The 15,490-nt window shown below is 44.3% G+C and overlaps 1 protein-coding gene across 1 annotated transcript; it reads right to left on the reverse strand.

Annotated features, from left to right (window-relative positions):
* Positions 1–4,481: 4,481 nt before the first annotated feature.
* Positions 4,482–15,028, reverse strand: LOC133899449 (protein argonaute 4A-like). Its single transcript, XM_062340440.1, has 24 exons — positions 14,903–15,028; positions 13,821–13,865; positions 12,594–12,829; positions 12,302–12,507; positions 11,989–12,210; positions 11,736–11,872; positions 11,540–11,637; positions 11,355–11,452; positions 11,039–11,204; positions 10,833–10,949; positions 10,647–10,754; positions 10,486–10,548; positions 10,283–10,396; positions 10,046–10,211; positions 9,849–9,961; positions 9,617–9,754; positions 9,394–9,521; positions 9,235–9,300; positions 9,006–9,069; positions 8,793–8,904; positions 8,622–8,695; positions 5,040–5,134; positions 4,934–4,965; positions 4,482–4,839 (listed from the first exon to the last, which is right to left on the reverse strand). Exons 3-24 carry the CDS (start codon positions 12,813–12,815, stop codon positions 4,664–4,666), a joined length of 2,715 nt encoding a protein of 904 aa, XP_062196424.1. The 5' UTR covers positions 12,816–12,829; positions 13,821–13,865; positions 14,903–15,028; the 3' UTR covers positions 4,482–4,663.
* Positions 15,029–15,490: the final 462 nt, after the last annotated feature.

Genomic DNA, 15,490 nt, shown 5'->3' on the forward strand with positions numbered 1-15,490 from the left:
CCCTTGGTGGTGTCCCCCACCATCTGCAATGTAAAGGTTGGTAGAGTGCTGATCGATGGGAGCGTAGGCCTAAACCACCTATCCAAGGAGGCCTTCGAGAAGCTGCAGGTGCCCTCCAGGTGCCTAAAGCCATCGCTTCCATTCTGCGGAGTGACACCCGGGCACTCCCAGCCCCTCGGGCAGGTCGAGCTACCCGTGACCTTCGGGAGTCGGGACAACTTCCGCACGGAGAACGTCCTCTTCGACGTCGTGGAGCTCCCCCTCCCCTACAACGCCATCCTCGAGTGTCCGGCACTCGCCAAATTCATGATGGCTGCGCATTATGCGTATCTCACGGTCAAGATGCCGGGCCCAGCAGGCCCCATCTCAGTGACTGCCGACTCCGGCGGCGCCGTTTCCTGCGCCGAGCAGTCATACCTGGCCTTGGTCTCAGCTCAGGCCGAGGTCAAAGGCTGTCCAGGGGGCCCAGGACCCTCTTCATCCAAACCCCGACTCGCCGCTAACGCCTCCGTCCCTACAAAGGAGGTCGTGGTGGGCGAAGACGCCTCCCAGGTCATCCAAATCGGCGGTGACCTGGACGGCAAATAGGAAAGCGCGCTCGTCACCTTCCTCCGGGCTAACACCGACGTGTTTGCATGGCAACCGTCCGACATGCCCGGGATCCCTAGGGAGGTGATTGAGCACCACTTGGTTGTGCGTCCAGACGCACGCCCGGTGAAGCAGAAGGTCCAGCAGCAGGCGCCTGAGCGCCAGGAATTCATCCGAGAGCAGGTCAGCAAGCTCCTTGATGCCGGATTTATCCGAGAAGTCCTCCACCCCGAGTGGCTGGTAAATCCAGTTATCGTCCCAAAGGCCAACGACAAGCTCCGCATGTGCGTGGACTACACCGATCTAAACAAGGCTTGCCCTAAAGATCCTTTCCCTTTGCCCCGCATAGATCAGATTGTAGATGCAACCGCGGGATGTGATCTTTTGTGTTTTTTAGATGCAAACTCTGGGTATCACCAGATTCGCATGGCCATAGAGGATGAAGAAAAAACTGCTTTTACCACCCCGGTGGGGACTTATTGTTATATGTCAATGCCTTTTGGTTTGCGTAACGCTGGGTCTTCTTTCTAGCGCCCTATTCGCATCACCCTTGATTCGCAGGTTGGCCGTAACGTCGAGGCCTACATCGATGATCTCGTGGTCAAATCCTGAAACCGCGCCACCCTGCTCGAAGACCTTGCCGAGACTTTCAATAGTCTCCGCACTACCCGCCTAAAGCTCAACCCCGAGAAATGTGTTTTTGGGGTACCTGCGGGCAAGCTCCTCGGTTTCTTGGTTTCCAGCCGAGGGATCGAGGCCAATCAAGAGAAGATCCGGGCCATCGAGCAGATGCGACCCCCGGCTCGATTCAAGGAGGTTCAGCGTCTCGCCGGTTGCATGGTGGCCCTCGGGCGCTTCATCTCCAAACTTGGGAAGCGGGGGCTCCCCCTCTTCAAGCTTTTGAAGAAGACCGGTCATCTCCAAACTTGGTCACAAAGGGTGTGTTTGGATGGTTGTATTTGCCTCAGCCAGGTCCATGAGATGCAAGTTTCTAATATTTGGTTGCTTGTACAACCTCCTAGGACTGGCTCACCACATGCAAAAAGCGCTTTGTAGTGTGGCCCAGCAGATACGTAGAAATCAATTCTTTCTAGCAAGTCAAGCTCGCACAATGCAAGGAGGGTATGACGCACATCAATTTTTTCTTCCACGCATTCAAGGCGCGAAAGCCCGAGGAAGTGCCCGAGATATTAGGCTCACACCCTGTTTTGTGCCACCATCCCCATTATTAATCCCTCACCACCGCACACCCTCAGTTCTCTCTTCTCTCGGTCGCAAGGCTCATCGGAGGTAAAGCCCTCTTCTCTCCATTTTTCATCTTCCACTCTTCTATCTCCTCCTACCCCGTTCGGTTCCCTCCCCTGACCTCTTCTCTCTCTGTTCCTCTCTTTCTTTATTGTGTAGGAGCATACAGGGGGCTCAACTTGCCTTGTGCAAGGGAAAGGAGGCAAGTAGTCCCCCTATCCATTCATTTTTCTCTCCATTTTATTGGTGTTAGTGGTGAAATCTTGCTTTTATTTTATGGTAGTTTGCTCGGATCTACTGCTATGGCTCTCATCCCTTTCTATTTTCACTGTGTAGTGTGTTGGTCTATTGTTCCGTGTGTGCTCAAGGTAAAAAGGTAATTGATTATGAGGATTTTGATTTTTACATGTTTTTTGTTCCTCGACCATCTCCCCATACCCATCGTCATTGTTCCCTATGATCCAACAAAATAGAACACATCTCCCTCTGGGAGAAGCCGCATAAATTGATGTTCATTCTTGATTTTTTTTTAATGTTTGCCTCCCTTGTCCTTCTCTTTGTTGTGTGCACGTATGTTGTATCCTCTTCCTGGACCTTGTCATGCTCCTGTGGTGGATGTTCTTGTTCTATTTTTTTGCATGATTTACTATTTTTTATGTTGCTGATATGTCATTACTTGTTACTCTCTCATAAATACATGTCATTTTGGATGTGACACGATCTTCAATGCATAGCTTTAATCATTGTTTTCTATTATAATATATTTGTAAAATTCATTGAACTTGTGATATTATAAAAGCACTTTTCAACACATATGATTTTAAGGTTTACAAACTAAATATTTTAAAAGCCATTGTTAGTCAAAGTTTTAAAAGGTTGACCAAGTCTTTTCCAAAACGATATGTATTTATGACCGGAAGGAGTATACGATTTGAATTGGTTTAGTTAACTTAAATTGAAATAGATTTTGGTAATAACCTTGTCTTGAGCAATATGACAGATATTGTGAATAATATTGCTACCGCCATTCATGAGATCAAGCCTGAGGAGGTGCATCCTGACCTCTATGTTCATGTCGAGGTTCACTAACGAAGCCTTGGTTGTTGCTTTCTCTCAACTAGTGGACAATAGAGCTCAGGGTACTACATTTGTAGGGATGAGTGAGACTCACAGTGTGTTGTTTCTTAGGACCTTCCTATCCAAGCAGTAGTAAGGTCGGTCTCATGCTGATTGATCCACCTTTTGTGCAGCAAGGTTCTCTTTGCTATTTGATCCACCATATTTTGTGTAGTGAGGTGGAAGGTGACACTAGATTAGGTGATATTTTGTGCAAGGAGGTGGAAGGTCACACTAGAGTAGTGATATTTTATGCAGTGGGGTGAGAGATGATAGTAGATGGAGTACGTGATTCTTTACACTTTATTTTGTTGAGAGACATGAAACTCTCTAATTTGCTTCTTTAGTCGTAGTTATTTGGTGCAAGTGTTGTGAGTGAAGCTTGAGCTTCTTTCATTGTTTTGAACATGCCATATTTTTAGTTTACGTTGTAATCATCATTATTTTGGTATGCAAATTGTATTTACCGTTGAGAAGTGGTGTTGTATTTACCGTTGAGAAGTGGTGAAAGGTACTTTCACCGCTAGGAGGTTATCACATTAACTATACATGTGGACAACCAAACAAACTCTCTCGTATCTGATTTTTCAAATTTTACGCTCATTCGAGCAACAAAAAACTTCTCTGCTCAGTCAAGCGACATATGTATAGGCAATTAAACAATATGATGTTGCATGTAGTCAGGCTAAGGGCATACGGATAACCTTCGTGTTCTTCGATTCCTTCCTCCATCTTGCCGCTGCTCCGGCCTCATCTGCGGACTTGCCAAATGCATGCCCAAGCAGCGAGCAACGCAACCGGCGCCTAGCTGACGTCGAGTCCAACCCCCGGTGAACCACCTTTGACGCGCAAAGAAGACGACACCTGTCATTTCAGTGAACTAGCTTGACAGAAGCTACCTCCAAGTATCGCCAGACGGATGTAAAAGGAGGAAAGAGCTTTGCGCCTGGTGTGGTGTTTCTCTGATAAGTGAAACCTGCGCCGGCGAACATCGATGACTCAGCTGCCAATTTCTTTGCAGGAAGCAACAGTAGCACTGAAGATGGACCTCACCTGCAGTTCACGAGACTAAGTGACGTGCGCTCGGTGCAATCAACGTATTTCAATTGGAATACGAGTACATGACATGCACAGAGGGAACCCATTTCAGATGAACCTCAAGGAAAAAAAATATGACCATAAACAAACCAGGTTCAAACTGCTTTTCGATTTTCAAACAGCTATTTTGGTTTCAAGTTCTTTCTTCGTGACAGAAAGGCAGCAGCGTGAACGAGGGCCAAGCCCTGCAGCAACTTCGGTATGCCTATTACCGTCGCATTTTCCAAACCAAGACGACGCTGCGCAGGACGGCATTCCTGCTGAACAAACGAACATGGACAAGGAGCAATCCCTCAGCACCAAATTGCGCCAGAGGCCCAGTTGGAGCGGAACCAATTGATGCAACCTAAAAGCAGTGCAGCGACTCTACTACCACCAGCACAATGAATATTTCTAATGGCAGGCAATCAGAGCAATCACCAGGCAAAGAGATCAGAAACGCAAAACGGCACAGAACATATAAGCAACTGGAGCAAAATACTGATACTTTTTGAAGCCTAAACGTCTACGACATCCTAACAGAGTTCCAAGTTTCTCGGGGCACTAGTGCAGCAACCGATGCCTCACGTACCATCAAGGTTCTCGACCGAACACATGCACAAGCAGCTAGTGCTGCTCAGCAGAAGAACATGGAGCTCCTGACTTTCTCGTGCAGGCGGGGCAGCTCCTGCACCGGGACGCTGCCCGCCGAGGTGTGGCCTCCCTGGCTGGAGGAGGTCTCTGACATCTCGTCGAACTTTATGAACTGGCCAACCTGGGATGCGGCAAGGTGTGCGTAGCAGACCGGAGCAACTGCAGGTTTATAGCACAAATAAATTTCTGCAGATATGCAAGTTGTCGGAAGCAACGAGTTAAAACACATTTGATACAGGCACAGGTCACTTACCAACGGATATGGCTGTAGTGCTCCTTTGATAGCTGCAAGTCCAGAAAATTTGAGTCAGGAAATTTCCATCACAAGTTACAGGGGAAATTTTATAAAATCTACTTACACATAAGACAGTGAATGCACCAACTCCTGCAGGTCATCAGGGGTGAAGCCTATCTCATCATGCAGGATATGGTAATGTGTTGGCCTCGTAGTCCCCTGATACACACAAGCGCACACGCTTAGCGCTATCAATTAATGTCAAAGATAGAAGGACCCATTGAAATAAACTGGAAATGGCAAAAAAGATTTCCTAGTGATACTTCACATGCACACCATTAAACTAAAAAGGTACGTAATTTAGCCAACCTAAACAAAATAATAAACCAAAGGGAGGTGCCAACAGTGCAAGAAATCACATTAAACTACATCAAGTTTGCAATCTACTGGAACAATATGAAAGACCTAAACCCTCACAGGCAGCTCATGAACTCACAAGACACACGTACACTAGCAGTGATATTTTTTTCTGCAATAGCTTCCTACCTTTTCTATTTTTTCTCTATTTATACACTGCTAAACACTACAATATGACCTGATTCAAACAGCTAATAACTACAGCCATTACTACTTTAATTGACTATTATTCTTCTTAATCTGCTAGCCGAAAAATCCTAATTCAAACAGCTAATAACTACAGCCATTACTGCCTTAATTGGCTATTATTCTCCCTAATCTGCTAGCTGAAGATCTGCACACATCAAGGTTTATTGCTAACAATCCCCCCCTAATCCTTGTGTGTGGACTTGGACTTAGAATTAATGTTGACCATTCCAATCCTAGCACGAAGCTCATGAAATCTGACTCACCCAAGTGCCGATGAAGTCAACACTAATCCTCCCATCTTCCCGGCACCCCCTGATTAAGTGGTAACGCACATCGATGTGTTTGCTACGGTCATGAAAGACAGAGTTTTATATCAGCACTAATGCTTGGTATCAATCTTCGGCTCGACGGTGTCAGCATCCCTCCCCTTGAAGTTGCCGAGCAACCGAGCGAACCACACCGCCTATGTGGCTGCTGTAGTGGCAGCAACATACTCCGCCTCACAAGACGAGTGCCACCACCTTTTGATTGAGAGCGTGCCAACTCACAAAGCTGCTGCTGTAGAAGAACAAACCGCCAGATGTACTCATGTCAACATCGCCAGCGAGATCACTGTCAGTGTACCCGAGAAGCCGTGCCTCCGTTATCCTCCCGTAGTGGCAACCGAGACATAACACATAGCGCAGGATCCTCTTCACTGCCGCCATGTGTTCCTCCATAGGCCACTCCATAAAGCGACTAACGTACCCCACGCTGAAAGCGAGGTCCGGCCACGTGTAGACAAGATAACAGAGGCTTCCAATGATCCTCAAGTATTGAGTGACATCCACCTCCACCGTCGTGATATCACGACTCAGCTTGAGCTGCTCCTCCACGGAGGTGTGCGCAGGGTTGCAGTCCTGCATCCCCACCATCTCTAGAAGCGGCGATTCTTGTTGTGCAATTTGGTAGACCGCGACCCCCCCCCCCCTTGCTAGCTCGCCTTTCCTTTTGACACGCAAGCCACTGCTCCTCGGTGAGGAGCAGCTTGCCATCGAATGTCGATCGATGGCAGCACCTGGTCCGGGTCGAGGCGATCCTCCGCCGCCTTGGGCCATCCCGTAACCTCGATCATCAACGTTGAGATGTCGCGAAGCATCTCGATGAAGCGTGACCTGCACGAACTTGGCAGGATAACCCGTAGGTACTTGGCCACGACCTTCGCGTCGTCGACCGAATCATCAAGTACCTCCAACTGGTGGAGGATCCCAGTGAGACATGGCAAAGTCGTCGATTGACTCGCCGTCACGAAATGAGATCGCCTCAGTCCTTCCTCACCTTCTAGGCAGTCACCTTGCGAGAGCGCTCAGAGCCGACGCGCATCATCTTGATCGCGTTCTAGGCCTCCTTCGTCGTCTTCTTCGCAAGGGAGGTGCCCATCTCCGGCAGGACAACCTGTCGTCAACCCTGTCCACGCCACCCTTGTCCACGACCTCCTAAGGCCGCGGGCTTTCAAGCATCACCTCTATTATCACCAACCACTCGACGTAGTTGTGCTTGGTAAGCAACGGGTACACGCCTCCGACATCTGTACCACAAGCGCAGGAGCTACATAAGAGCCATCTTCACCCACCATGACACCCTACTGATACCAATTGAAAAGCCTACAGCCTCACAGGTAACCAGGAACTCACCCAAGACATACACTAACAGTGGTATTTTTTGTGCTGCAATGGCTTGCTACCTTTTCTTTTTTCTTCTCTATTTATACACTGCTAACCACTACAATATGGTCTAGTTCAAACAGCTAATAACTACAGCCATTACTGCTTTAATTAGCTATTATTCTCCCTAATCTGCTAGCTAAAAATTCCTGATTCAAACATCTAATAACTACAACCATTACTGCTTTAATTAGCTATTATTCTCCCTAATCTACTAGATTAAGATCTACACACATCACAGCTTATTGCTAACACAATAGAGCTACAAGAATTCTCCCACCGATGAAACGAAGGCCCTCACCCAAGACACATACACTAACAGTGGTATTTTTTGTGCTGCAATGGCTTGCTACCTTTTCTTTTTTCTTCTCTATTTATACACTGCTAACCACTACAATATGGTCTAGTTCAAACAGCTAATAACTACAGCCATTACTGCTTTAATTAGCTATTATTCTCCCTAATCTGCTAGCTAAAAATTCCTGATTCAAACATCTAATAACTACAACCATTACTGCTTTAATTAGCTATTATTCTCCCTAATCTACTAGATTAAGATCTACACACATCACAGCTTATTGCTAACACAATAGAGCTACAAGAATTCTCCCACCGATGAAACGAAGGCCCTCACCCAAGACACATACACTAACAGTGGTATTTTTTGTGCTGCAATGGCTTGCTACCTTTTCTTTTTTCTTCTCTATTTATACACTGCTAACCACTACAATATGGTCTAGTTCAAACAGCTAATAACTACAGACATTACTGCTTTAATTAGCTATTATTCTCCCTAATCTGCTAGCTAAAAATTCCTGATTCAAACATCTAATAACTACAACCATTACTGCTTTAATTGGCTATTATTCTCCCTAATCTGCTAACTGAAAATTCCTGGTTTAAACAGCAAATAACTTCAACCATTACTGCTTTAATTGGCTTGCTCAAAGGCCTACAACCTCACAGATAGTCCAGAAACTCACTCCAAAGGCCTACAGCCTCACAGATAGTCCAGAAACTCACCCAACACACGTACACTAACAGTGGTATTTTTTTATGCAATAGCTTGCTGCCTTTTCTATTTTCTTCTCTATTTATAGACTGCTAACCACTACAATATGATCTGATTCAAATAGCTAATAACTACAGCCATTACTGCTTTAATTAGCTATTATTCTCCCTAATCTACTAGATTAAGATCTACACACATCACAGCTTATTGCTAACACAATAGAGCTACAAGAATTCTCCCACTGATGAAACGAAGGCCCTTCCAGTTTAAATTGCTACGGGTTCTTCGTTGTGGATCACACACGACATTTTTGGAAAAACTACACATACAGGCCTACACTACACCAACTGCAGACAAACCAAATCAAAAGGCAGAAGATACTTACTATCATTCCAGCATGCGAACACATGTAGAAGTCATAGTTCCTTGGGTGGCAGACTTTGTTATCCACAACAGTACCTACATATTTAGCCATTCATATTATTTGAGAACAATTTGATCACCAAAAAAATGGAAGTACGATAACAAACCCACATGTATGAGTGATGTAGCTTACCAGGAGGAACATTATCCGGAGATCCAGGCAAGAAAAACTTAGTATGATGATTTTTCTGGGCAACAATCAATGTGAACTTAGGATTCCAATTTTCATCCAGAAACTTGCATGCCTGAAAAGGAATAGAAATACATTATTATGGCCGAAGAGCAGGATAATTGAATATAACACCTTGAACTAGAACTGCATAAATAATTAACCAAGGAACCGTACCTCAATTACTTGATCTAACTCAATGTTTAGCACCTGAGTAAACTGACTTTCACTAACACCATCCCTAGAATAAAGATAGGAAAATCATCATGAAGTTATGATAAAAAAAAAAACAAATCCAAGGAGAAGACTGGAGATAAAGCAACCATTTTTCAAAAAAAAAAACTGCTATTTCAATGCAAGATTCATTACCCAAGTTTGCAAGTAGTTATCTTAAAAGGATACCAACCTGAAGATAATGATTTGATCAGGTTTTCTCTTCCCAGAACTGGTGTAGAAGTCTATCAGCAACTCCCTGACATAATTTCCAGTCCCAACAAGCGAAGGGGAAAACGTATCATTAGAGCACAGCATATTTAACAGAACAAGCCCCTCAAATATCTCTTACCGAATGAGGCCATCATCCTCAGTTCCATTTGGCTTAAACAAGGAATCAATCATTTCTAACTTGGGTGATTGAGAACGCACCGAAGCTCTGTATTTTGAAATCAGTGGCCATTCACGAGAACTAACAACCTAGAAAGTAAACAAAATGGCAGCTATAAAAATTTCCCAACAATATACAGATAAACTTTCAATTTAATGCATAGTGTAGAAATGAAGCTACTTACCGCAGCAATGGAAGGAACATCAGACTGTCCAGGTGAACCATGGGAGACATCCATTCCCAGTATGACAGTTGGGACCTTGGATACAAGAGGAATAGCAGGGGTTGCTTCAATTTGAAGCAGTGAATTTAACCCACCAAGCTGATTTGAGAAAGAAAAAAAATGTCAGAACTCAGAAGTAATAGTTACCAGGTATATATGGTAGCCATTCTCTCAAGACAATATAGGGACAGACCTTCGCATTTATCTTTAGCAGAACATTTGTAAGATACTGATCATTGACTCTTGTAGGTGCTACACACTGTGTAACAATCCCAAATTCAGCAAGACATTTCTTCTTCCAAGGCCCTGTCAGAGAATATCAATGGCATTAATGCTGCAGAGGGCTAATTGTTCTACAGAGGCTAAAAGCGAGTAGTTAGTATAACCAACCATAAACATCAGAATTCTTCCTCTCAGCAAGAACACACAGAAGAAACTTGGGTGCTCCAGGAAGCTTTGTTTTTACTTGTTCAAACATGTCATCAACCCTTCTTACAGGAGGTAACCGTCTCATTGAAGGATTCTCTTCAAATGCATCAAAGGGTTGATCTACTTTCTGCAATGCCAAACAAGTAAGCAAAAATGCATTTGAGGAAACGTGTAACATCATGTGGAAGATACACCTACAATTCCCTTCATGCCCCCACACTTGATGAGATCTCGGACGAGATCCCTGACATTGCATCGCGCTGAAAAGTTCACCACAGCCCATTTCTCGACACTGCTGGCTTTAATGAGCCTCTGGAAAACAGAACTTCAAATGTTATGTATGACACCATGAAAGACCGCATACCAGCAAACAGGCAATAGTACCCTCAGGACATGCTGACCTTATTGTTGAAGTTCCATCTCCCATTACGTGTAAAAATATCTTCTCCATTTCCAGCTTTAAGCTGCACAAAAAAAAAAAGATTTAATCGATTTACACCACCACAATTTCATAACAATAAAGGATAACTGAAAAAATACAGGACAACAGATTATGACCAACCTTGGGGGCTTGCAGCACCCTACCATCAACTTCAGTGAAACTTTTAGCTATTGAAATGCCACATGCCATCAGCATAGGCTCTGAATCATAGTTGCTGCGTTGCAGTACCTACCAATTTGCCATTGATAGTAAACCAGTTAAGAAAGCACACCAACCAACTACTAAGTTGAAGCCAAGGAGACTTACATCAGACAAAACTGACATCCTTTCCTGGGGTTTCTGCCTAGACTTTTCAACAAGCGAGGACCTCTGAAGTGTACTCAAAACCTTAGTGTATCTTTGCAAAGGCACAAGGCTACACAACTGGTAAACATAGAAAAATTCACCATAGCATTAGAAAAAAGAGCAATTTTCTGCAGAAGAGAAGACATAGGGATTTCGGTAATAATTACCTCAATAGGAAAATAGGTTGGCCGCTTCGGTTTCCCCACATTAATACACGGAAGCTCACCAGAGTATCTCAACTCTATGCCACGGTTCTTCACAAAGTAATCATAAACACTAATCTCTGTTGCTTCAGAGTCACCATTGCCACAGTTTCTATTCTTTAGTGTGAACCTACGTAAGCATGGGAATCACCAAATACTTGATACAAGAGTGAATGTACATAGAACTAAGAGAGAGAACTGCAAAGAGGCTTGAGAAACAAGCATCCACTGCAAACAATGATACAAGAATAGTTCAAAACTACATCATTATGCTACTTACATTTGTTCAAAGCAATTCCTGTCACTCAAACCAACAATCTTATATTCAGTATTTGCTGGACTGGTTTTAATCCTTAAGTTCTTCAGTGCACGCTTGGCCTACAGAAGTTCAGCAAGGGTTCAATTATAAATATCTAAAAGCATGGTATAATGTCTCTTTAACCATTATCATCACGAAGGCATTACCTTAGCCCAGTCAATCTTATTTGGATGATCAACCTTCTGGTTGGCAAGCAGAAAATCAACAACAGGACCAGGTTTGACAATCATTGTAGTGGACACATCTGCACAAATCAAACAACAGATGCACATATCAACAACTGCATGTAACGAATTGATCACAATATTGCCTGAGAGTAGGCTTGCAGATGATCAAACGCACCAATATTAAGTGAAAGCCCGCTCTGTGTTACGCGAAAACTAGAATGGAATCCTCTACAGCCCATTACACCACCGCCCAAGTCAACAAAGTTTGAAGGATTGTTATGGAAGAAAGATTGGCGGACCAACAGGCAACCCCTGCAAACAAAAAGAAAATGATAAGGAGATACAGAATATCTATGCTGTAAACATTGTCGATAGGATCAACAATATTTGCAAAATACGCATACAGAAAGGTATAAGAAGATACATACTGCTTTGCAGAGTGCTGCCTCAATATGATATCAATAACTCGAATTGCTTCCTGAGTGTGCTCTGATTCCTGACCTCTCAAAGCCTGTGCAATTGCACTCATAGGGATTTTCGCTGCAAAGGATAGCTCCACTTTAAATGTCTTTGTCTGGTATGGCCTTCTAACCCTTTTCCTGTCACTTCCAGAGGGGCTATCATTGCCAGGACTGCCATTTGCTGCCGTCCTAAAAGCAAGAGAGTCAAGTTAGAATGAAGGAACGGTTATCTCACAGTATTAGATCAGGACAAAGCAACGGAAATAGTTGAGTTCATTACTTTCCAGTTGAAACATCTTCCAGCACAACAGTGAACTCGTTGTTCACTTGAGGAAGAGCACCAATTGTAAACAGGCTCTTCTCACCATCATATGCAAAGTCTTTATTCGCAAGCTCAGTACCGTAAGTTTGCTGGATCTTGTCGATCACTTTTCGTCCTACCCCCTTGCCATCAACCGGCCTATCATCTTCATACTTCAGATTCACCTGCAACCATTAAAACACATCGGCATTGGTAGTCAAATGTGCACAAAAACAAACAGAACAATTGCAGACAAGGATAAGATGCGCACATAGTAGTGATAGAAAAATTCATCTGTTGTCTTCAGAGAAACTTTAAAGTGGTTTGTTAAAAGCCTTATCTGTTGCCCCTTCTTGCCAAAACCTTTCCTAGGGACCAGCACCTTCGTAGGTTTTGACAACTTCTTTGGTTCCTCAGCTTTAGTGGCTTTCACATTAGGTGGAAGCGGAGGTGGAGGGGGCAGGTCATCAGCCTCGCCATTGTGGGACTCCATTTAGTTGAGCCTCTCTGTATGAGTACAAGCAAAGCAACTCAACCAGATAAGTTGGCAGTAGAAATCATGCAAACAGCAATGGAAGAAGAGTGCCACGAGGATAAATATGCAGGCAAATCAGACCTCAAGTCCTCATCGCATACATAACCCTACTGATTCAATATTACTACAGCTAGCTCAAGCCACATAACTTATTGACCAAAAACTGTGGGCTAGTTCATATACAAAATCTTTGGTAGAAGAAATTTGGATGCAGCACAAACATAAGATGGACAGGAATTTTAAAAAAAAAATTGTGAAATCCAAACCTCAAATAGGTTTCTCAATTTTTATTGGGTATAATGCTACAAACTTTACGAAATTATTTTCATTTATTCACTGCTAGACAGTGAAAGGTGTACGAACATAATGTGCATTCTGTAATACAATTTTCTAAACTGATCATAATTTATCATCAGGTGTCGACTATTTACATTCTAAAAATGATATAGATTTCACTATTTCAGTGAACTGCAGTAGTTATTATCAAGGCCCATCAACAGCAAGTATGCAACACAAATTTAAAATAAGATTACTTTTTGCACGCCCATACTAATGCATGCCTTTAAGACATAATACTTTCCACGAATCAATAGAAATTGAGGACTTAAATTCCTAATGCTAGTTAACTGAGTGAACCAATGTTAATACTTCAGTTCATATGATGAAGCTACGTGTTAAATAAGCTGTACAAACTACGAAGGTAAAATGTTGAAACGTGAAGATGAAGACCCGGGGAAATGCATGCAGATTTTTACGAAACTACAATAATCACGAAGCAGAAACAATTTCGCAACTAATTATTCATTTATGCAACCAATAAAGGCACTGGTGATATAAAAAACCACAGCAACAGAAATCAAAAAAAGATCTAGAACAGCAAGTTTGGTAGTGACAGCACTCCTATAGAAACTTCCTACACAGAGCCCTGAGATTAAAACGCTAAACATTATGATCAGAGGATACTCGCAAGGCAACTGTATCGAGTCCAAAGCTGCCACGCTGCTGCCCCTGCACATGAACAATCCACATAAACAATTATTAATAATAAAACAAAATGGAAAGTAAACAACATAAAAGTACATCACAAAAATAACAAACAATGGAAAATGTTGGCAAAAAAACAAATTCGTGAAAAAGGCACCAAAAAAAGAAGCCATTGTCCCATCGGAAACTCATGCTGAAATTTTCAAGACTCCAAGAAACCCCAATAGGCATAGAAACCCACAGTGCCCACCCAGAAGAAGAAGCACTAAAATACCAAACGATGACAAGTTTTGGTTAAAAGGAACAAGTCCATAAAGAAAGGCGCAATAAAAAAGACATACTGAAATTTCGCAAGAAAACCTCATAAAAGCCTTTTTTCTTATGAAAACTCATACTGTAATTTCGAAAACTCCAAGAAAACCCCGGACAGGCATAGAAACCCCCAGCTCCTACCCAGAAGAACATCGCACTAATATCCTAACGTATGCTCCTTCCCAAAACATATCAACCAAACCCAGAAGAAAGAACCCGCAAAATGTTTCCTTTCTGCAAGGAACTGCGCCCCATAAACCTCCTAAAACCCTAAAAAGGAAGGGAAAAATCAGAACTTTGACGCAACAAAGAGGAAAACCAGAAAACCCTCCATGCAAAAATGACGCCGAAAATCCGTACCGGAATACAAAACAAATTAACACAGAAATATAACTAACGGAGGGCTATTGTGGATGGCCTCTACCAAACAAAAAAAACTTTTCTACGAAAACCAACAGAACAGGGCCCAAAAACGGCAGCGAAATACGCCAAAAACTTTGACAAACAGAGACAAAACCCCTAATCCAACACCTCGACAAACATGCACCGCAATGCAGCGATCTTGTACAAAAACCAAAGAAAAGAAGAACACAACGCACCACAGGACAGGGGCCAAAAACCCTCACGGCAGCAAAACCCAAATCCGCGCAACACGAACAGCCGCGCCAAGAACAAGAGATCCAATCCGCTCCTAGAACCCTAGATTTGCACCTACAGGAGAGGGAGCGGGAGTGGGGTTTTTCCGTTACCGAGTGAGTGGAGACGAGGGCGACCGCTCCGAGAATTTCTCCCCTTCCCCTCCGTCTTTCCGAGCACCGGCCAGAGCCGAGCCCCCGCCACCCACCTTCTTGTGGAGTACCTACGGGAGGGGCAGGAAGGGCAGGAAGGTAAATCCTCACTCGTCCTTGCGGGGCGCCCCCGTCGCGGGGCCGTCCAGGGGCTGCGATCGGCCGATCTGGGCCGTCCGTGTGGAGCCCGCGGGCGGGAGGCCATGAGCAGGTGACACGTGGACGTGGATCGAGCGGGGGTACCCGACCCGCGCAGACGCGGTGGGCGATCTGTTGGCTCGTCACGCCGCGTGCTCCTCCCACCCCACTTCCTCGGTGCACGCTAACAGCAACGTCCTACATAACGTCTGTGCGAGTCACTGACGTGTGGCCCCACATTCTGTGAGCCCCATCGGTCATTGACGAAACTGCCTTGCGACTGGTCGGGGAGACTTTCTCGAACCATTTCTTTGATGTGGCAGTGTGCCCAGAGACACGCTCCGGAAGTGAACCCAGCGGCTGATGCCTCGCTGACTCCGGGCCCCATTGACTCCTTGGACCCACTGATCA

This window comes from Phragmites australis, chromosome 2 (assembly GCF_958298935.1).
Source record: "Phragmites australis chromosome 2, lpPhrAust1.1, whole genome shotgun sequence".
NCBI classification, from domain to species: Eukaryota; Viridiplantae; Streptophyta; class Magnoliopsida; order Poales; family Poaceae; genus Phragmites; species Phragmites australis.